General features: G+C 51.9%; 1 protein-coding gene across 4 annotated transcripts; it reads right to left on the reverse strand.

Annotated features, from left to right (window-relative positions):
• Positions 1-870: 870 nt before the first annotated feature.
• AMN (amnion associated transmembrane protein) lies at positions 871-22,584 on the reverse strand. Of its 4 annotated transcripts, none has more exons than XM_061376131.1 (12): positions 22,413-22,578; positions 20,159-20,277; positions 19,926-19,970; positions 9,968-10,055; positions 8,286-8,521; positions 6,641-6,778; positions 6,453-6,561; positions 5,635-5,717; positions 4,462-4,648; positions 3,704-3,878; positions 1,336-1,450; positions 871-1,145 (listed from the first exon to the last, which is right to left on the reverse strand). In XM_061376131.1, exons 1-12 carry the CDS (start codon positions 22,453-22,455, stop codon positions 1,035-1,037), a joined length of 1,449 nt encoding a protein of 482 aa, XP_061232115.1. In that variant the 5' UTR covers positions 22,456-22,578; the 3' UTR covers positions 871-1,034. The 4 variants fall into 4 exon arrangements, with proteins under 4 accessions (XP_061232115.1, XP_061232117.1, XP_061232118.1 ...); XM_061376132.1 differs by having other exon boundaries at positions 873-1,145; positions 1,336-1,438; positions 22,413-22,567; XM_061376133.1 differs by lacking the exon at positions 3,704-3,878 and having other exon boundaries at positions 1,336-1,438; positions 22,413-22,584.
• Between the last annotated feature and the right edge of the window lie 776 nt (positions 22,585-23,360).

Here is a 23,360-nt window from a genome sequence, read left to right on the forward strand (position 1 = left end):
ATATAATAAACTTAAAATAGCTGCTTCCTTATGGAATATACCAACAAGCCCTACTAAAAACCCAGCAGAGTGTAAATTTGCATAAATTTGCATACATCTCCATAATTTCCCCCTCACTCATCAGACCTGCTCCCATAATGAAGCGCTGCCTGACACTGCAGGCACACAATTCAGACACACGCCGGGCCACAGACACCGCCACTAACGAGGCCCCTTGGTGCCACTGCCACGACTCACGTTACACAGGCCAGCATGACTGTGCCCAGCCGGTGTGCTGTGCCTGCATCCCTCTGAGGGAACCCCGGCACAGCACCCTGTGCCTCTTTCCCCTTGTGCCACCAGAAGATGAGCTCTCCTGCCAAAGGAAATAACACGATAAACCCCCAGGTAAGTCCAAGAGGGTCTTAACTGTCAGCCTGGGTGCAGAGCTCAGGCATCAGTGGAGAGGATGGGGAGGAAAATGTTTTCCTTCAGACTGTGCCTTGTGCCAGCACCCAGGGAACGGGAGAGAGAGCCCCAAGAGGGACCCTGAGTAGAGACCCCCCAGCACTGAGCATGCTGCTGGAAAGCAAAATGATCTCCTTTTAAACCTAAATAATGGGTCCAAACCCTGAAAGCTCCAGGCTACATTTTTAAATGTTTGAGCACTGGATTTCCATCATGCACCAAGGGATGCACCCTTCAGCCTGCTGTGTACCATGGGCAAGTCCAGCATGGGGCTGGCTAAGGCACGGGGTGCTGAGTTAGACTCCAACTTCCCTACATATCACCGAAGACCCAAATCTCAATGTTGAACTGTCTAAAAATGACCGATACCTACAAAACAGTGTTTAAAAACCAGAAGCAACACCAGGAGGCCGTGCGTGCATGGCTGAGCCCTAATGGCGAAGATTTCCTTCTTCGGAACACTTTTATTCAGGTGGGATCTGCTTGTGGTTTGTATCTCCCCAAGAGCAATGTGAGGGGCTGGGAGGGCTGGAGAGGCAGTGGTGTCTCCATGGAGGTGGTGGATGCCTCAGCATGAGGTCATACCATCAGGTCTCTGTCTCATTTTCATCGTACAGAGGGTTGAGGTAGAAAACCGGGTGGTCTCTGTGAGCCATCTCCTGCGGTGTCTCCTCTCCATGGTCAGCTCTTGGTGGCTCCTGCAGCACCAAGGGAGGGAAAAGCAACTAATGGGAAAGGGAAGAAACACCCTTGCCAGGGAAGGAACCCTTGCCAAGTGCTCTGCACCCTGTGTTGCACCAGCACTGGCATGCAAGCAGGTCCTGGCTGGGGCCCTTCCACCTCCTGCCCACAGCCGGGAGCATCCCTGTCCCCAGGCACTGGACTCACCACATCAAACATGGGGTTGTCGAAGCCTTTCTCACTGCCTGGTGCAGGGGGTGCCAGCTCCTCCACTCTGTCCCAGAGTTGTGAAAGGTGCAGGGCAGGCAACCTGGGGAGAGACCTGGGCATCATTCACCCACATCCCCTCTGTTCCAGCAGCTCCCCTGGCTGAAAACCTCATCTTCAAGAGGTAGGTGGGAAAATATGTGGCAAAGTTTCAGGATGCCTTTGAAATGGGATGTTTGTTTCACAGGGAAAAGTTGCCATATCCAGCAGAAACCATTAAGCCTGGAGGTCTGGGACCTGCATGCTGGAGAGAAGTTTGTCAGAGGCAGACAGTGCTAGTACAAGCTTCACTTCAGAGCCACCGCTCTCCTCCCCCATGGCCTAAAATGAATTGCCACAAAGCCAACACCTGTTCCCACTGCAATCTCAACAAGCACTAATTGCTTTTATCATTACTTTTATCATGTTATCATTTTATCATCTTAATCACCATCACTACTTTTATTATTTTCATCATTACTCTTATCCTAAGGGTTCCAATTGCTGAGAATCATGCCCTGAACCAGGCTCCTGGGGCTCAGCGTGAGTCCACACACGTCACCACCGGTCCTGAAAGCCCACGAGTATTGAAACACTGCGACCACAGTCTCTATATATGTAATTGGAGGAGCAGTGCTATCTGCAGGGAAGCTGTGCCAGGCCCTTTTGGGTGGAAACAAGCTAAATTTGCTGTTTTGCTGATGGTCAGCTGCTCTGCTGCATGGAAACAGACTGCTTGCAGGCTCCCAGAGCCTCTGGTGTTATTTGCAGCATCCCTGCTGATGTCTGATGCCTCCATGATGCTCAGCAGCACTGCCTGAAAGGGCCCTGCCCCAGAGCCAGCCAGGGACATGCAGCAGGAGCGGGTCGGCTGGGGACATGGCCTGGGCTCAGGTTCAGCTCTGTTGCTTGTAGCTCCATGAACTTCCCTCCTGTTGCTGACACAGCTGGTTTCAAAGACCTGTCCAGTGTCCAAAGAAGTGTCAGTGGAAGACAAATCATTAAGTAAAGATTATGGGGCTGGGAGTTTTATTTAGAAATTAAATGAAAGTGCAGGTTTATTGCTAGGAAAGACCGTGTCAGCACGTGCTGACCAGCAGGACAAGCATCCCTGGCCACTGCCACAGCTCTGCAGGAAGAAAACACCAGCAGCAGAACTGGGAGGGAAGAAACAACCTGACTTGTGTGCCTGTGACTCCCCAGCCTGAGTAGTGGGGAGCTCAGCATCCCCTGACAGATATCGGCACACCTTCCCACCTCCTGGTTATAAACCACACAGGGTCCACCCTGCATGCCTGCCACTCAGCCCACGGTCTCCTGCACAAGGATGTCCAACAATACACCCTGCAACACCCTTCACATGAAGGTGGGTGCATGGGCGAGGAGCAGAGGTGGGTGCCCCAAGCGCCTGCTATGGGCACTCTTGGGACACCCTATTCACTGCCAGAGCCCGTCTCTAAGCTGTGATGGGGAAACGTGATGGAGAAGGGGCATTTCTGACCAGCTGCCAGCTGTGGTGCAGTCAGATGCCAGAATGGATGAGCCAGGGATGCTTCATAAACTGCGTTTGCTTTTGGATGCTGTCACTCCTCATGGCTACAAAGCTGCGGGATGAGTGTTTTGAATAGTTTGATGAATATCTATTTAGCAGCTGTCAGTTTCGGCCCTCCACCCCTGGCAGGGCTGCAAACTAATGGTTATAAGGAACAGATATCACCAGGCAGCATGACCAGGCTGCGCACACCTCCAACTGAGCTGCAGCAGCCCCGCTCCTGCCACAGCACACAGCATCACGCCAAGAGGCAGCCAAGAAGCCAAGTCTCCCAGCCATGGAGGAGACTGAAGAGTAGTCCAAGAGTACACAAGTGCCTTTCAGCTCACCTCTAATAAACCATGAGGAACAATGAGAGCAATGGTTTTAAACTAAAATAGTTTAAATTAGATTAGATATGAGGAAGAAGTTCTTCACTGTGAGGGTGGTGGATACTGGCACAGGTTGTCCAGAGAAGCTGTGACTGCCCATCCCCAGCAGTGTTCAAGGCCAGGCTGGATGGGGCTTTGAGCAACCTGGTCTAGTGGAAGCTGTCTCTGCCCATGGCAGGGGGTTGGAAGTAGACGATGTCTAAGGTTCCTTCCAACCGAAACCATTCTGTGATTCTACTAACCAGTAATGTTGGGTATAGCAGGCTGCCTGGCCATGCTACTGTGGGAGCTCTGGGCAGCACTGTGTGCCTCTGTGCTACCAGGCTGGCTGGAAGGACAGCCAGGGGCGACGGCTGCCACCAAGCAGAAGCCTGGCATTATGCTGCGGCAGAAGACTCATCCCTACCTTAGCTTTCCCTTTCTGTGGAGAAAGAGCATTCCTCCAAGGAACAGGAGACCGAAGAGTAGCGCCAGGACTGTCCCCATTGTGATCCTGCTCAATGCATGGCTCCCCACTTGCTCACTGAAAGCGTTGCCAGTGGCCACCTCCATTTTGCCACTTGAAATGCCGAGTGCTTCACCTGGGAAAGGGCAGGAAGAAACAGGGGTGAGGACTGGACAGGGCAATGCATCCCAACACCAACACACACACAAGGCAGGGGGAGCTTGCAGTTGGGTCTGGCACTGCTTGTCTGGTTGACCACCTTTCCCTGGGAACAGGATACACAGCTGGGTGGACTCAACTGGGATAAGCCCCTGTAGTTCTGCTACCCACACAGCAACCACCAGCTCTCCTGGCTGCCAGCTACATGCTTACCGGTGTCTGCCAGCCTACGTGGCTGCCTCCACATGCAACGCAATGTTCTGGCTGGAAAGCAGCTCTGCAGAGAGGGGTCCTAGCAGGCACCCAAGCTGACATGGCATGGAAGGACAACAGTATCCTTAGCTGCATGAGCAGGAGGGTTGCCAGCAGTTCAAGGGAGGTGACCCTTCCCCTCTGCTCTGCCCTGGAGCACACAGCTGGAGTGCTGAGCCAGGCAGTGACAGGGCAAGAAGCAATGGGCAAAACCCGAAATATGGTAAATTCAACTTAAATATAAGAAAAAAACTGGTTTACTGCAAAGGGGGACAACTGCAAGGACAATGCGAGGACAGCGGTGTTACCATGCTGTGCTATGTCCTCCATGATGTCTGCTGCCAGCTGCTCCACAGTGCTGCTGGTCTGCACTCCTGTTCCCTCATGGATCAGCACAATTTGGATGACAGGAGTGGAACTTCGGGGTATGACTCCCAGGAAGGTCTGTTCTTTTTGCACCTTGGATATGGCCATCTGCATGCCGGTGTACTTGGGCTTTTCAAAACACAAGGGGACACATAAAGCCCATGAGAGTGGTAGGCAGAAATTAGTCACCTCTACAGACACCCATGATGGATGCACCATCAAGGCACATCTATAAATCTTCATATGAGCCCCATCACAGAGCTGCCATCCCTGTTACCACAGTGCTGTTGTGTTTCCCAAATAAGAGGTTCATACCTCCCCTCCCTTCCAAGCTGTAAGCAGCACCCAGCACACAATGTTCTTCTGTGGAGGCAAGTGCATTGAGAAAGCAATTTCATGGAGCACACCCACTGAACCTGTATTAAGATGTGTGGCTGTAAGGAGGACAGGCAGCAGGCTTTCAGGTCAGGATCAATAGAGCAATACTTTGGTATTGATCCTCCCAGTGTATCTCAGAACACGCCTCCTCCTCCCAGCAGCTCCCAGCCAGGAGGAAGGATGTCATGCTGTGTCTGACAAGCAGCAGCATGGAGTGATGCCTTACGCATCTGAGCACTGCTCAGTGCCAGCTACCCACCCAGTGCTAGCCTACTGGGGAATGAAAAAGCAGCCCAGCACTGGGAGCCATCTCCCACAGGCCATGGGGTGCTCTGCTTCAGGTTTGCATGACTCTCCTGTGCTGACCTGTTATGTTACCTAGACTTGACCTCCCTGCTGGCTTCCTGTATTTTCTAGACCAGAGTTTCCAGTAAGCTCCCCTGCAGCCTTCCCCATCCAAATGGCAGCAGCGGTTCCTGTGCCGTGTTGAGAGGTGCATCATTGATGCGGGGCACAGTGGGGCAAGGGAGGCTGCAGGAGCCCCCATAGCGAGCTAGTACATCCAAGAGGCCAAATATGGGGCTGAGCCCTGCAGTGTGGTGGAGAGTCAGGCTGAGCCCTGTGAGTTGATGTGGCTGCATATACCCCCAGACAGCCCCCCAACACCGAGTCACCACCAAATGTGGCTGGTGGCTTGTGATTCCATTAGCCCCTCCCAGTCCAGCAGGCTGATGTACCTGGCTCAGCAAGGCTTGGATCAGTCTGTTCTGGTACTTCTGTAGGTCAAAATTAGGTGTGAAATCCAGGTTAATGGTGGCTCCTGCAGCCCCAAAACAAACAGACATGACATCGTCATCAAGACTGCGATTCAGCACTGCTACCCTAGCTTTGGAGGGGACACTTGCGCTGTCCGTACAGCTGCACTGCACAAATTGAGCTAAGTATTCTCCTTGGAAAAAATGCAACCAAGCGTTTGTTTAAGTACAAAATGCTCCTAAAGGCTTTAATGGGCTCTGCTTTTAGGAGCATGTTGGACAGAGAAACATATGGTGCCATTTTAATGAATGTGGTATGATATACCAAATGTGATACACCAAATATCCAAGTACAACTGGGCATGAAAAATTCTCCTTAGCAACCTTCCAGGTAAATAAATGTAGGAGTGCCCATTGCAGAGGGAACGCTGTCAATTTGCATGTTTCTACTATAAATGAAATGAAACAAACTTGCTGTTGAAAAGCTGACATTACGGTGACAAAGGTGCATTTTCTCTGAGTGCTTTCCACTGCATAGGCTCAGCAGAGCCCTATTAGCTTGACAAGCTGTGACATCCTGACGGGATAAACCGGAGGCAGGGACAAATGGCTGCACTCCAAAAAGGCTCCCAAAAGCCAGGCTGCTTCTTCAGAGAGATGCCTACAGATCCGATGTGTATGAGAGTTGTAGGAGCAGTGATTGATACAGCAGAACTCCAGCAGCACCCCCTGCACCCAGCTTTCCCCATGGAGCTAGGGAAAAGGCAGGGGGCAGGAACAGGGCCATGCCCCCCACTCACCGCAGATCGGGCAGCAGTGGCCAAGGGGCTGCAAAGGGCTCCGGCAGGCTAGCGCTGGGCACTGCCCTCCTGATGCCCTGAGCAGGGCTGCGCAGATGCGGTGGCCATCCTGGAGAAGAGCAGGGCAGCGTCAGTCCCTCATGCTGCAAGCCACGCTGGCACCCCCAAACTGCGACGGGAGGGCTCACCAGTGTGTTCCCGCAGGCACAGCCGGACTTGTCCATGCAGCCGGAACCCGTCACCTGCAGAGTGCCATTGCCGTGGAACTGCAGCGCGGCGGAGGGGCTCCGCAGGTACCTGGCCCAGGCCTCAGGGCTGCTCAGCTCCTGCATGGGGAGGAGCAGCAAAGCAGGTGAGTGTCACCAGCTGTCCCCACTGTGCAACTGGGCACCCAGTGACACATGTGACAGCCAGCTCCATCACAGGCAGTGAGTGCAGCAGGAAAATCCTGACATACACCCATTCAGGCTCCTCAACGGGGTCAAAGGAAGAACCCTCTTTCTTTAATTTAAAACCAAAGAAAAAGGCCACAGATAAATCATGATACAGCTGGGCTTTCTTGATATTTTGCTTTCCCTCATTCTGATGGCCCAGAGAATTCAGATTAGCAGCTGCTAATTGCTGGATCTGAGGTGCCTTCCTTCAATCTAGAAAGCATTTCAGTGGGCTTGGCATTAGCAAAGCTGAGCTGGACTGACCAGCTTTGTCCTACCAAGCCACTGGTAATTCCCTCACCCGCTGTGTTCCATAGGAGGCTTCTCCAGGCCCTGGCACAATAATAGCATTTCTCAAGCCCTGAGGTGAAAATAGGCCACACAGAGCAAGGAGTGCAAGAGATGGCTACAAAGGGACAAAGTGGCTTATAAGGTCATGTTTTAGGAAATACACTATAATCACAACAATAAAAAGCACCTTCTCCTTCCATGTCATTGCTCAGCAGCAGCCTCCTTCTGGGGGCACAGCCAGCTACAGTCCTTGTGGGGTGGCCGTAGGGGGATGATGTGCCTTTGGGCAGTACTCAGGCATTAGTGTGACCAGCATCACTCCAAGTACCCAAAAGCATCCACCTCTGCATCCCTTGGGCTACGTGTGCTCAAGGGGATACCCTGTCCAGACCCGCCTGCACTCACTTGGACCCCTACTGAGTTTATTAGTCAAAAAGCAGTTACCTCATGCCTGGCCCCAGAACGGCAGATCCCGGGCAGCACAGCAGCAGAAATAATAAATAACTTACGAAGTGTCTGCTGCATCTCTCCCTCCTGGAAGGAGCCTGTGTTTACTGCTGCAGTGCCTGTGATCTTTCACTCCTCTGACCTGCGAGGCACCGGGCTCATCGTGTGCCTGATCCCAGGGCTGAAGCACAGCAGGCTGCCAGTGTTTCTATAATTGTCCCTCCAATCAGTTAAAGACCAGCACTAAAGCAAAGCTGGGAGATGACTGCAGGGCCATGGGCCATGTTAAGGGTCAGGGCAGGATGGAGGTGTCTCTAGAGGATCCCTGCACAGTGGGGCTGCAGACATGTGCCTGAGAACAGAGCCGTCCCTGGGTGCTAGAGAAGATGCCATTTGGTGGTTGTTTGACCCGTGCATGCTGGCCTTTTTTTAATGTGGATAGTGAGACAGCCTGTACTCCTACACTGCAGGGAGGGAGGCATAACAAAACAGTAGAGGAAACACATTGAGACCATCCACAGCAGCAGCAGCCACCCATGAAGCTGCAGCACCCTGGGAGTGCCCCGTCTCCCTGCACAGTGCTGTGACTCCATCCCCAGCTGGCCCTTCATCTTCTGTGGCAAAGGGGCATCAAGCTGGCTTCTCATCACCCCCACATTACCTGGCCCATGAGAGAGATGCTGCGGAGATGAATCACTTGCTGCGATGAGTCGACGTTTACCCTGAAGGAGGTTTCAGGCTGGAAGATAACATCATCGTAGCGGCATGGGACACGTTCCTCATCCACAGAAAAGATGTGCCTGCTTGACTCGAGCTCCCCACTGGGGGACACAGCCTGCCACAGTGTGGGGTCGAACCACGTGTGGTGCTCGGTATCAGAAAACCTCACTGTTGCACCTGGAAAAGCAACAGGAAAGGCCGAGCATGACCCAGACCCAAATTGCAGCCCAAATGGATGCACTTAGGCTGGTACAACCGGGCACTGTTTGGCCTGAAGCAGAGGAGCTCATGCTGCAGGCAGGGAGAGAAGGGCTGGCTCTGGCACTGCCCTCCCAGGCAGCTGCCATGAGCACTTCCCAGGGCTTGGCAAAACTTCCCAGCACTCAAGACTGGTGTCTCAGCAGCTCAGCTCAGACACCTTTGCTCCCCTTCGTTAAAGCTCACCATTATGGCTAGAGAGGAAAACGGCTGCCCAAATGTTGAATAACAGCTAAACTGGATAAAAATGGATATGATAATTCATGTCCCAGTTTCCAAGCAGCCTGTCAGGCCCACAGAAATGTGACTAACCCTCTTCCCTGCAGCAGGTAACCCCAAAACCAGTGCCCCATTTAACCATCAATTATTTAATCATTAACCATTTCCCTTCTGGTCACAGCATCATCATGCAGTTCCCTGCTTCCTCCTCACCCTCCCCGAACAGCTGAATCTTTACCAGTTCAGTTAGCATGCGGGTGTTTATTGACTGAATTACTTGTGTTCATTTTAAAAGCATGCTTCAAAAAAAATCCATTTGAGAAAGTTGCCCCAAAAATGCCTGCTGGTTTCAAGGGAGCAGCACATATGTGGTCAGCAGGAAAAGTGCAGATGCCAGGAGCATCCCTGATGAGGACAACAGACCCAAAGGATTTCAGAGTGGCTCCAGGCAGCCTGATGCTATAGTCCTTCCTCTGGGCAAACCTGTTTGGGCTTTTTCTCTCTTTTTCCTCTTTTTTTGCCAGTCAGGGCACAGCCACTCTGATTGGACTTTCCCTTTCCTGCAGCTGAACTAAAAAGATACTTGCCAATGAAAGCATTAGTTAGCTCATAAATACCTGAGGCACATCTCTCTAGCAAACAGTTTTCAGACTAATAATAGGCACCAATGAAACAAACCTGCTGCCTCAGTCACAGCAAACATGGGCTGGAGGCTAAGAGGGGAGGGAAGGATGCGCTCATGCCAAAATGCCTGTGGGCACTGGGCCAAAGGTCTGCTTGCTGTGATGCTGTGGTTCAGCTCACTTGAGTGCAACGCCTAACCAGTTTTCTTTGGAAGTACCATGGCAAAGAAAATGAGGGCTTTGATGTGGCTACATGCTTAATAGTCTGGGTAACATACAAACAACATTGCCTCTCTGCTACAACTTCAAAGGCTTGCCTAGTATAATTACTTTTTTAGAAGACAGGTGATCCAGCAGGAAAAGATCTGATGTGAGGGAGGTCATCAAAGAAAAGGTAGGTACTGGAAGAGGAACAATTCACTTTGCTCTGAGGTGGGACAGCAAAGACCTTTGTGAAAGGGTTTGGGCTGAATCTGTGTGATTAATCACAGGCTCAGGGGTGACTGGGCTGGGCACAAAATACCTGAGTCACAGCCTGGATCCCAGCTGCCATCAAAAGCTGCGAATCCTGCACCAGCTGCCAGCAGGAGCTCTCCATTCAGGGGCAGGTACTAGACAAAGAGATTCAGAGTATTACTGTGTGGTCCCGCTGCCAGCCACCCAGGCTTGTAATCAAATAACAGTGCTAATTGTTAGGCTGCCTATTACACTTGCTGTCTCTGAGGCACTTTACAGTCATTAGGAGTTACCCTCACCATGTCCCACGCTTATGGGAAAGTATCAGCTCCTGTTTTAACATGTGGGGATGCTGCAACAGGGAGAGGCAGTTTGACATAATCTTCCGGTAACACAGAAAAGCATAAAGCATTGAGGGAAGCAAGAACAGGGAAAAAACAAACTAAGCTCTTTTGACGGCTCCTTCCCCTTGCACACACTCCCAGCAGCTCAGGAATGACTTTATAACTTGGTATACCATGAAAAACCCAACCTTACCTTGCAAGTGCCCAGGGACCCTCTTGCTTAACGGGTTCCCACCTCTGAGGGCTGCACTTGTCCCAGAGAAAACAACTCAGGGGCCCAAGCAATGCTTGGTGAGGTGTCAGCTATGGGTTTGCACTTGGCGTGAGCTAATTAAAACACAGTGGCATTTGACACAGACTGCCATAGCAAGACTCTCTCCTTGTTGGGTAAGTCATTACCAGCAGGTAGTCAGGGTCACCACACTTGCCTGGCTTCAGCCTGCCCAACCTTCTGCTCAGGGGCACAAGGACGAACCTCAACAGGCACAGCTCTGCCATGGGACCTCTTTCAACAAGTTGCTATGGCCATCCCAGTCAGCAGCCAGCACTATCAACCCCAGGGCAGGCCTTGGTAATTAACTGTCAGGGGTCTCGTTCACAGCACAATGGGTTATTCAGCCCAGCCCATCTTATTTTACATTTACAAATGGCCAGAGAGAAAGTCAGGTTTTATCCCAATACTTTTGTTGTGTTTTAACCCCAATTGGCAGTAAGCACCACACAGCCGCTCACTCATTCTTCCCTCAGCCCCTAGTAGGATGGGGGAAGAACTGAAGAAAAGTAAACCCCATGGGTTGATAACTACAGTTCCATAATAACAATAGCAATAATAATAATACAGGAAAGAGAGAGAGGAATAAAACCCAAGAAAGACAAGTGATGTACAATACAATTCCTCCCCACCCGCTGACTGATGCCCAGCCTGACCCTGAGCAGGGATTGGTGGCTCCTAGCCAACGCCCCCAGTTTCTATACTGACCATGATGTTCTGTGGTATGGAATATCCCTTTGGCTGGTTTGGGTCAGCTGCCCTTGTTATGCTACCTCCCGGCTCCTTGTGCCCATCCTCACTGGCAGAGCATTGGAAACTGACAAGCCCTTGATTTGGACTAAGCGCTATTTAGCAACAACTAAAACATCAGTGTGTTATCAACATTACTCTCATACTAAATCTAAAACACAGCACTGTACCAGCAACTAAGAAAAAATTAACTCCATCCCAGGCAAAATCAGAATAATTTTCCCATGTCAAAGAGTGAGTGATGTTCATGGCTCCCTTCTCCTCTAACTCAGTCTATCCAGGGTTTTCACATCACTCCCCAGGCAGCAGCTGGAAGCCCTCCAGGGCTGCATTTTGCTGATGCATTGGGTCCTGTGCGCAGGCAGAAGCACGTTAGATGGGATTTTAAGGTTTCATCTACTTAATTGGTCTTTAAATATGCATGTGGGTTAGAGAAAGCAGGACTTAAGAATGACTGCTGCCAGTGGCTGCAATAGCTCTCTGTCCTTGGGGCACTTTGTCCCACACAGGGACTGCCTTGGCAGGAGATGGACATGGCAAAAGGCTACTGACCCCCAAGCTGTAGGCAGCTCTTGAGAAGTTTAGTGCCTTGGTGGTGTGGTGCTTTGAAGGCCATAGCCCAGCTCCACTCTTGGTTCAGGAACTGGGAGACAGGGTAGAGAGCTGAAGGCAGCTGCCACCAAGAAGAGGCCTGCAGTGCTCCTGTGCTCCATCTGCTTCAGACCCAGCAATGTTGTATGCTGGGCTGAGGTCTGAACGATGTCTGCCACAAGGGTATGGAGTCTCCCCACCAGCCTATGAGACCACAGCGTGTGTCACGCCTAACTGGAGACCCTGCCATCATGTTCTTTGCAATTCTGTCACTCAAGTAAAGCCAATTTCTCCAATACTGAAGCACTGACAAAGGCTGAAAGATCTGCCAGGATACAAATGGCAACGTGACCTTTAGCTGCACATACAAAAGCCGTTTCTAGTGACGTTTTGATGCTCAGGACTTGTCTTGTTTGAGCTGGGCAAGGTCTACGCTACCTGCTTCTTTCACAGAGCGCTTCACAAGTGCCCTGGCTTGTTTTCCTGTGAACCCACACAGGAATGGGTGGTGGGACACTTTGGAGCAGTCAGCTAACGCCTCTACCCAGGGCAGGTACCAACAGCACTGCCAGCCACATGCCTTCTCCCGAACCTGCTGGGCCATTTCACTCACTGCTGGCTCCTGCTCAGTGTGCAGGTTGCCACCCTGCAGCCTGCTGTGCACGATGGGGCCAAGCAGGGAAGGTAGCCAGCTGCCTGCTGGGGTCCAGCTGAGAAGATGAGGGTGGGGTTTTGGATGGGATGCAGTAGATCGTGTCACTAGTGCTGGGTACCAGCTTTTCACAGCAGTCACCTGTGAGCACTCAGGCCTGTAGCTGTAAGGATCTCTGGGTGGAGGAAATAAAACATCAGACAGCAACTGCTGGTGATGGAGATGGGTGACAGAGCAGGGACATGACTGGCTGGCCTCTGCTTGCTTTCCCAAGCTGCAGAAGTTGGCATTTGTGAGTATTGTGGCTGGATCAAGACCACTAGATGGAGAAGCCCCTGCTTTCATACTTGCCTTAAAGAGACTGACAGCTCTTTCCCTGCAGTTACCAAACACTTTGATTACAGCTGTGGGTCAGAGTGTCCTGAACGCCCTACGGTGGCCATGCAGGACACAATGAACTTTCCTGTCCATGGGGTTGTTCATTTAGATCTTCACGAATTAACTAGAATGAAAGAAAAAAGCTACAGAGACAACACTTAGACAAGTATGTGCCTAGATTTGTAAGCTGCATCACTCACATAGCTCCAGGGAGCAATGCACAAGCATCATGTGCATGCATTACGCACATAGCGAAGCACGGAAAACCTGGTAAGGATTCGCACAGAATGGTTGAGTTCAGAATGGCAAGATCAAGAGCTGAGGCAGGCTTGCTTGGTTACAGATACCCAAGTGCACACACAGATGCACAGATGCTGGTCCAACAATCAACTGAGGTTGCATCCTCCTGTGCCTGGGAGGGCCCAGCTGAACAGGCTCTGGGATGGGTGCAGAGCAGGCACAGGGTCAGCAGTGCGTGGCCCCAATCCTGCCCATGGGCAGAGGTGTGTGAAAACACTCGTGCTGAATCCACCCCATGCCTGCAGCTCCTGTGCAGGGCTCCGAGACACTGGCCTCTGGGCTCCCTGGAGAAGATGAAGCTTCTCCAGCTATCACTGGAGATCTCCCTCCACCACCAAGGCCAAAATCTCAGGCTGGCTGAACTTCCCAAGCCCAGAGGAAGCTGACCACATGAGTGTGAGCGTGAGGGAAATAAGGGTCCCATAGCACATGTGTTGTCCCAGCTGCTGACCTCTCCACACTCTGGGACTGCCCAAACGCTGTTACCACCAGCCCCGGAATTAAAATGCAACACAATGCAATGCAAGCTGGGGGATGGAGTCACCTCATCTCCACAGACACAAAGTGCAAGAAGAGTCCTGTACTACTCCATAGCAGTAATTTCTGAAGCTGGCCCCTGCAGCTACGGCTCCCGGCCCACCAAGGCAGAAGTATTGCGCATCCATGACCAGCACCACCACTGGGAAGCATTTCAGAAGTGGCTCTGTCATCCTGTGGATCTTAGTTTGGAGCTTGCCCTTTCTTTTTGCCTACCGTAAGTTAAGCATCTCAGCTTTGCTGCAGAGGACAAATGGAGACTCTGGTTGGGCAGTGGCTTTCTGCATTTGGGAGTTTAGTATAGAAATTGCATAAAAGCTGGGCCACTTTCCAAGTACATTTTGAACTGAGCAATGACATGTACCAAAGGACCCGAGCCAAAACACTGGCAGTTTCATCTGCGTTCTCTTGCTCCTGCCAACCTCAAGGGCCATTAATACAGTGAGCTTAGAATCCCATTAGTCATTTCCCATCCCTGATACTGGTAACTGACTTATCTCCTCAGTCATCATTATCAAGTGTAATGACAACTGAAACAGTCTAATTCTTCTCATCAAAGTCAACAAAAGAGGAAAGACCCCATGTGGCTTTGAACATAGAATCACCACATTTACAACCGCAGTGTTGGACCACTGAGAAAATATCCCACAGCCCCAATGAGTAAGTGAAAACGAAACTAACCTCTGAAATGCAGAAGGAAAAATAAACCTGAGAGGCGGCTTTTGAAGTGGGTGGCTTTGAACCAGCCTCCAGCACATCCCAGCTCTTCTCAATTCATAAGCACCAGGCTGAGATGATTGACAGCAGCAGCGTGACCGGCATGTCATTGTCAACAGAGCAGGAAAAAATGCAGCACTTCTGCCTTCAACTCAGGTGAGCGATGCTGGTGATTGCAGCCAGCTCTTCCCCAAGCCTTGTTTTAATTCACAGCACAAATGCATCTGAATTTCTTGCTTGGCTGAGACAGTGCCACCATCCCTATCACACAAAGCCAAGCCTGACCATGTGTGCTAGGCTCTGCAGCGCTGCACCCATGGGTGCACCAGCAAGCCAGTCAGTAGCACTGGAGCTGCACAGGGCTCCTGGGTACATCCCATCACCTGGCACCCAGCCGGGGAGCAGCTTCACAGCTGGGGCCAGTGACTCGCCATCAAAAACATCACTGGGGTAGGATGCAGGGGGGTATATCTCCAACACGGAGCACTGTAACCCACCACAGTCATTATGTGTAGGGAAAAGGGTTTCTGTATCACCTCTCCCAGCCCTGCTTTGCTGGGGCAGCGCAGCCCGCAGGCGGCACCCGGGGCAGCAGGCAGGAAGGCAGCAGTGCCTGTTGCTGCCCACGAGGGGGAATAGTGGGGGTTTTCCCAATGCCCATTTGGGCCAGGGGGAAGCTGAGCACAGCTGGGCTTGTGGGCCCTTGAGTGGGATCCAGTTGCTGGCTGGAGGCTCCAGGCCAGATGCATCCACAGGTGAATCCTGCTGATGGCTCTGGAGTGTTGACAGGGGTTCGCTCGCTGCAGGGTTTCTTGGGTTCATTAGTGGGGATTCACTTGCTAGCTTCCCTGCCCAGGTGAAGCTCCCACCTGCACCCTCAGGCCAGCACCCTTCCCCTCAGCCACATGCACCACCCCACACTCCCAAACTGGTGCCAGATCCTGTCTGTCCCTGCCATGGTCCCCGATCCTGCAGCAGCTATCCCAGATCCTCCACCAGAGGGGCCAGCAGGGTAAAATGACCTGCAGCCACCCCAAGACCTCTGGGAGAGCTGAGGAGAGCAACCTGTTGCTCAACAAGGACCTTGCTGCTACAAGAACCCCTTGCCCAGGCGTATGCTCCCATGAAGAGTGGGGCTTTAGCATCCAAGGACACCAGGCAAGAAACACAGTTTTTATCCCCACGAAATCATGCTCAGGCAGGGTAGCACAGTGTGGAGCAGGGCACAGAAGCTACTGCTCCTCTCTGCAGGACTCACTGTTGGTGGGCAGAAGATGCACAACAGCCCTGCTGTGCTCGCAGCAGTAATTCACCCCTCTGCTTTCACCAGCCAGAGGAGGCAGGAGCCCAGTCAGAGGAGCACTGCGCAGTCAGGCCACCATCATTTCAACATCATCCCCTCTGCACTAACAAGGTGCTTGGCCGCTGTGCCCTGCATCCCCTCCTGCAAGGCAGGGTCCTCCAGCAGCAGTGCAGCCACGCTCTCATTAACACAGGAACTGGTTCCCCTGACACGTCTGCTCATCACATTTTACGTTGTATTTTGGGGCATAGGCTCCCCACATTACCTGCCCATGCTGGCCTTGCCACCATGTCCTCTGGCACAGAGGTGGCCTGACACATCAGGTTCCCTGTCCATCCCTACAAACCCCCTCCTGGTCATCCTCCATCAGTACTGGCTGGCACACCCCCTGCCAAACCACCCTGCAGACAGCAATAGAAACTATGGAGGGGATAAAAAAGGGAAGGGTCTCAAAAGGCCATTAATTTGATTGCAGACTCCAGTGCCCACTTCCAGATGCGAAGCCAAACAGGTCCCAGCAGAGTGCAGAAATCAGGTGTCCCTGGGAAATGTGGGACATTGGGACCCCCTCAGAAAGCGCTTCAAGGTAAACCAGCCCAAGACACTTGAGTTACAGATGCAGAAGGCACACACAGGCTTAAAGCCATTTGTCAAATCTACAGCAGGTTAGTTCAGCTCAGTTTCCCGAACTTCCCCCAGCAGACAAGGTCAGAAAGAGCTGTAAAGTGGTTTGAAATGTGGGCAGGGGAGCAGCCCAGCAAGACCTGCCCCAGCATCCACCCCAGTCCAGGATGCTGGCAAGCTGCTCCACTCATCACAGGCTTTAACAACTCCTCCTGCTGGAAACTAGCCTGCAAGGAGCACATAAAAGGAGGGAGGTGGCTGTAAAGGGCTGTTTTACCATGCTCATTTCCTAGGGCAAACCTTCAGCAGGTACACTGCCAGAGGAAAGCCTGCAGGATTCAGGCTTGTAATTATGTGCTGGTACACACATGCACTCCAGTGAAATATTTTACCTTCTTCTCAGAAGAAGGAAATAATTCTTTTTCTGGGTGTCTCATTACCCTGCAGCTTGGGAAGCAAGGGGAGGAAACGTCGGTGCCTGGGACCAGCACACACTATGGCAATTCATTAGAGTCTGCGCCCCTGGAGAGCAACTGGCATTTCAAGATCAATCTCTGCCAGGAACCAAGCAGGAGCATCCTGCAGCAAATCTGAGTACATTCTGCTCTTGCAATTAAGCAGCTAAAAATATAATGCTGGGCAATGTGTCCCTGGTTAGACCCCACGGTCTGCACACTCCTGACTCAGCCTTTGCAGCCCCTCACCACGCAAAGAGAGCTATGGGCAGCTGCCGGCACCATGGCAAGGCTCGGTGATGAGGCAGAGCTGGAAAGGTGACATGGGTGCTGGTGAACAACCGTGGCCAGTGCCCTGACCCTGGCACCGCAGGGTTCAAGTGAGGCTGCTCTGCCATGTGGTTAAACCTGACTCCCGTCACCCCAAAAATAGCAGGTGGCATCATCCATCCCTGGCCCGTGCTGCAGTGCTGGCTGGCTCGGAAACAAACTGCACCAGGGCTGGGGTTATCAGGGCAAACACCAGGCTGGGACCACAGCTGTGCCCTGGCCTGGCTCCCTTTGCAAGTGCAGCCATAGCCAGACTCAGAGGACCTCTTCTCCCTCAGGAGGGAGACAAGAGAAGCCAAAGCCCACCTTGCTCTGAAGAACCCACACCAGGCACTGCCACCCTGAGCACCTCCATCTTTTTTGTGGATTTACCTCTGAAAGCTAGTTAAATAGTGATCTGCATCTTTAGGCAGCTAAATACCATAGAAAATCCAACCTAATCACAACAGTTGTGCTTCAAAGTCACTTAAGCTGGATTTGGATTTAGAGTGTGGCTGAATTAGGGATCCATTTGAAACTTCAGACCAAATAACCACTGAACTGGGCAATAAATGGGTTTTCTCCAGGCAGGGAGGTGGGCTGTGTGCCCCAACAACCCCAGCCTCCTCCCAGCAAAGCAGCCCCCAGCATCTGGCTGGTGCTCAGATGGGACGAACGGGGAAAGGGAGCTGAAAGGCTCACCATACAGAAGCATTTCCTTTAGTATCAATGTCTGGGGGGCTGATGGTGGCACATGAGGACCCCTTGGCACCCCAGGCCTCACTACACTCAGCTGGGGAGTTAGGATGGGAGGTCTCACACTGCCCCTATGACAGCAGGGCACTGTCTCCAAGCACTTGCCCCTCTGCACCCACTGCAGTGGCACCATCCTCATGCAAGTCAATGAGGACCCAGACCCTTCCCCGGTCATGAATTTCTTCCTGCGCTACTACAGCAAGCAACGCTGTCTCTTTTTTTCAGTCAAAGGCTGTATAGGATCTCCATGGTGACTCCAAAGCTTAATGTATTCCTGCTGATTTAAGTGATTAATGCTCCAGCGCGGCACGGCTGGCAGCCAAACAGGTGCAGCCCAGCCTCTCTGCAAAAAGCCTCACAACCAATTCATTGTCTAAGCAGCCGGTTGCTGAATTTCCTGCCATCCCAAGCAGCAGGCCAGCTCAGGTGCTGGGTTTCATTCCTTTTTCATCCCTAACCTTGGCAGTCCCTGCATCACCAGGTGACAACAGAGCACTGCAGTGCACAGGAGGGAGGCAGCTGAGCTGAAATTAAGAAGAAATATTAGCCACCATGCTAGGAAACTTGCTGGGTCAGTCCATCACAAACTGCTGGGGTGGTGATGCTCCGAAGGAAGGTGTGAGCTGAGGCATGGGTTATAGCCTGGGACAGGCTTGCTTGCTCACAGTTCAGTGGGAGTCCCTGGCTGGAGGGGATCTGTGCTGTGTTCTCACAGCCAGTGCTGCTGCTGTGATTTATTCCTACCCTAGGGGAGCAGAGGGTCCTCAGGAACTCCTATGAGGACTGCTGGACCTTCTGACTGGGATGAGTTGGGGCCACTCCAGTACCCTGACCATCACTCAAACCCATGATGAGCGGAGCAGCTGGTGGATGGGTGGCACAGCTACGCATGTTACTAGCTGTGCAAAGGTTGTGTGGCACTTCCCTCTCCCTTGGCAGTAGCAAGGCTGCTCGGCTTGGGTTTTTAGTTTGGATGTGAAAGGCTCATGCCATAATGAGTGACGCTGCTCTGCAATTACGCACTTTTCAGGCCTCTGATGAAAGTACTTTAGAAATATTATACATTCATCTGTAAGTAGAATAAAATCTACTGAAGTGATATTTTGCTCTTTTCTTCTCTGGGTAAATTCCACATCATTTATTACATTATATTTGTACATATTTCCCCAGTACATTCTTTCCTTCAAAAATTCATATTTAAAATGCCATATAAATAAAGTAACTCCTGCAAATATTTGTAGAGGGATTAAATGTAGCACATGGCATTATTAAAGCATCAAAACTATTAGTGGTATAGACAGCCTGAACAAATTACACTGCATGAATTTCAAGGGATTGTTCAGATTTAATGGCCTGTAAAAGAGCAAAGCCACCCTAAAACTGAGAGAGAAAACTTGGCCACAAGTTCATCCTGTCCAGGGAAGGAGGTTTTGCAAATGAGATCCAAGCCATTCTGTGCCTTCCCAGTGCTGGGATGGGGCTCACTGGTGACCTGTCCCGTGCTGCCGTGCTGGGGCAGCGGGTTTGCTTTTCTCTTTAATTCCTCCCTGATAAATTTGACTCTCTAAACCATGAGGAACAACACCCTCAAGATTTCATTGCTCCAGGCAGGGCTCCTCTTCTGCGGGGACACTCAGTTGCTCAGAAACCCCTCAGAGACAAGACCCCCCATTCTCATCTCACTCAACACCTGCATTTCAGTAGGGTGCCAGGCCTGCCCTGCCTCAGCCAGGCAAATAATGCTGCAGAAGAATATAAACCCCAATGGCTCTTGAAAGAAAATTTCTCAAGCAACATTGTGGGATTCCCCAGAACAGCTTGTTTCCAGTTCAAGATATTTTCACATCAGCTTCACTAAGCCTCTGCCTGGGGGTACTACCTGCTCCATTGTGGCAGTGCCATGGCTTGGTGCTCCTTAGCAAACTACTGCCAAGGTCTCAGTCCCACAAAGGGTGTTTTGCATGCCACCCAGCTAGCAGCACTCCAGCACCAGCCCTGCCCTCACCCGCTGTCCCAGCAACACCACACGTGACCTTACCATGTCTGTCAGTGTGTGGGGAGACCTCACAAACACCGAGACGACCTGTACGAAAAGCAAAAATTAAAGAGGGCTTTTCTAATGCTTGCTAGTGTTTTGCAAAAAATAAATTAACCTCGAAACAATATTAAAAAAGAAATATTAAATAATAATGCTATTTCTTATCCTATTAAAATATTAAACTAAATTAAAATAAAAAAAAAATTAATAAGTAAGTTAAAATAACCCATTACCTTGTTCTTCTCAAAATGAACTACATTGCTGGCACAGGGGACTCTGCCTTTATCCCAGTTGGAGGCGGTTTCAAAATTGGTGTTGGGGATCCACTGCTTGTACACGGCGGTGGCAGCAGCTGGGAGAAGCAGGGAAACCAGTGTAACCCAGTCCACAGAAGGCACTAGGAGCTCCCTGCAGGACGCACTATGGGACAGCTTGACCTTTTGGGTCCAGATTTGGGGATTTCCCACCCAGGAGCAGCCTCTGTGTGTTCCCAGCTGAGAAGTCTCAGCCCTCCTCTGCACAGGGGATTTCTCTGGCTGAGTGATAGGTTTTTCCCACCCAGGTGAGAACAGGAATAAGGGACAAACATTTGGCAAGCAGAGAGAAGGCAGGAAGGGTTTGGGCAGTGGGCAAGAATAACATACACCTGGTGCCTAAGCATTCGCTGTGGTGGGCTTTGCTGCCACACAGGGTAACCAAATGTGCAGAAACACCTTGGCCTTGGTGTTTCAAGAAGGGACAGAGTGGGCATGAAGAGCCAGCAAGGACCAAGAGAGGAGACCATTTGCTATGGGATGTGTAGCACAAAACATGGGCTGGATTTATGTGTTCGGGGCTGGATCAGGAGGATTCAATGGTGACCTGCAGGCTGAAGCAGTGGCAGGTTGGGAAATAGAGGTCTTCCTCATGGGGCTTGCCAGGACAGCAGTGACCCTGCCCATGGGTCACTGCAGGTTTGAGCCCACTGGCCGAGGACAGGACATGGTTTTCACCCTGACCTGCTCTGTTTGCATGAGCACAGCGGAGCCACATGCCCCCTGGCCTGACACTGCCCAGGCTGAAGATGCACTTCCCCCTGAAGATGAATCTCTAGCAGCCTGAATTAAATGGCTTTGGGCAAGTGATGTATGAGACATGAAAGAGGAAACAAAACGAAACCCAAAACCGAAACTAAAAAACCTTCACTTTTAACATGGATCGTCTTTTCTTTAGGAGAACACCCACACCCACCCCCACCCCCCCCCAAACTGCAGATACATAAAAGCCAGTGGTGGAGAGGACTGGGCAGTGGAGTCAGACTTGGTGCTGGAGGTTAGTGGAGAGCAGGGCAGGAGGGGGAACTGACTGACTCTGGCTGATGGAGGGGGTTGCACTGCAGAAGCCTGGGCCCTGCTTGCTGAAATGATAGGGACGGATGTGACTGGTTGCATTACCTAGGCTCTGCAGAGGCTACTTAGTGCAACCCACATACACAATGATCACCCTGGGGACTAATCTGCCCTGTCTGACTCTGCCAGGGGTTCCACCAGGACTATATGCTGTAGGTAGCCATATCCCAGTGAAAAGGAAATGATGTATTTTTAACCAGAATGAAAGTCCTAATACAGGAATAGGGGCTGAAGCCTGGCTGCAACGTGCAGAGGGGTTCCCCAGCTGCCTGAATGAGCCCTCGGGCAGAGCAAACACCCCCCTACACTGTATCCACTTTAAAACCCATGGAGAGAGAAAAATACTGTGAAGTGATAAGAGCAGGACCAAAGCAGCTGCCTGCAGTGTTGTGGGCACAAACACTTCGCTGGCTTAGAGTTGAAAAGAGCTTAAGAAAGGATGAAGAGCCCAGATAGTAATTGCAAGTTGTTCTCCCTGCTGGCTGACCTGCATCCCTCCCATCCTGGGAAGCCAGAGAACAGAGAGGGTAAAGCTCCAGCCGGGCCCCACTGCACACATGCCTCATGTTCCCACAGCCTCAAGGTGTTGTGTCAACTGAGCTCATGCCACCCCACCAGACAGCATTGCCATCTCCTCCAGCCAAGGGCTCAGGAGCCATGGAGGTTAATCTCTCATTGCAAATCCTTTTCCCCCATGTAGCTGCACTGATGCATTACTCCACATTTCCAGTCCTCCACAGACCTGAAATATCATCGTGTTATTTAATCAGCCTTGCCTCCAGAGCAGCACAGTCCTTGAACATCAAAGCAACATGCATATTCAACAGAGAGCGTGTCCTGCAGAACAGAGCTGCTTGCTTTAAATCAGAGCAAGAAAACCCGAGCTGTGGAGGTGCAGCAGGCATAAATCAGTAACCCCAGCCTCATTCCCTTTCTGTTGGTTGGAAGTACCTCTTCCTGTTCTCATTACAGATATGCCTGAAGCAGCAGCACCTCCAGCTGTGCTCCAAACCAGGCATGCCAAAAGCACACCCAACATGGAGAAGTCACTCAGTGGTCACCCCTGCTCACCATGGCGGTCAGGCCCTGGCATACTCACCAAGAAGCTGCAGGACGCCCAGGAGGAAGCACAGCCGCCTCATGCTGCAGCAGGCCGCCAGCCCTCACCTCCACTGCCCCTGCCCTGCAGGACCTTGGACCCTGCCCACCCTGGGCACGTGATAGGCTCGGCCTGGAGGAGGCTGCAGGGAGAAGGGAGCAGACGAGTAGAGGCAGGATTGCCCCGGCACCGGCCAGAGCCTTGCTCAGCTCCAGAGGCTGGCTTGATTTCAGCTCCCTTCCCGAGCTCCTCGCTTCCTCCGCATCCATGGGAATTGCTGCTGGAGAAGGAAGCGAGGAGGTGAGAGCCACGGTCCCCCTGGTGCTCAAGGGACCTTGCCATCCGCCCTCCTCCACCCGTCTGTGTCCTGCTGACGGATAGTGAGAGCGAACACAGGGAGCGCACAGCTGTGCCGCCCTCCCCGTAGAGCATCGGCTACGTCGTAACGACTACTAATGGTCCCAGTGCACGTTCAGTCAGCTCGCTGGGAAGGGAGCAGCTCCCGCTGCTGACTCCTGACTGTACTTTGGCCCCAGCTGATGTGTTCCTTACCCAGCGCACGCCGCGGCAGCCCCATGCTGCTGTTGTTGGGGCTGCCGGGGGCCAAAGGGAGCAGCCAGCTGCAGCACCCGCTCACGTCTGCGGGAGGAGGAGGAGGAGGAGGAAGGACTCCACCATCCCTGGCCTCTAGCACAGCATAGAGGAGTGCTGCGTGCAGGTCCAGGCCCATGTCTTTAGGAGGGTGTGTTAGGAACAGAGGAGAACATGTACATCCTGGGAACGGGATAGCATGAAGGTGGTGGCAGAGGCCCATGCCACTGGGAGAGCTAGGGGGCTCAGCATCCCTCTAACTAACAAGGACCCTTCATTACACGTTGGTACAAGCAGGGTGAGAGCAGATTTGTGAATGCAGGAATTTACAGGAGACTGAAGAAGTGCTTGGAAGGA

The sequence above is a fragment of the Neopsephotus bourkii genome, unplaced genomic scaffold (assembly GCF_033783945.1).
Source record: "Neopsephotus bourkii isolate Nb327-2 ecotype Australia unplaced genomic scaffold, CSIRO-AGI_Nbou_v1 NB_1707, whole genome shotgun sequence".
NCBI lineage: Eukaryota > Metazoa > Chordata > Aves > Psittaciformes > Psittacidae > Neopsephotus > Neopsephotus bourkii.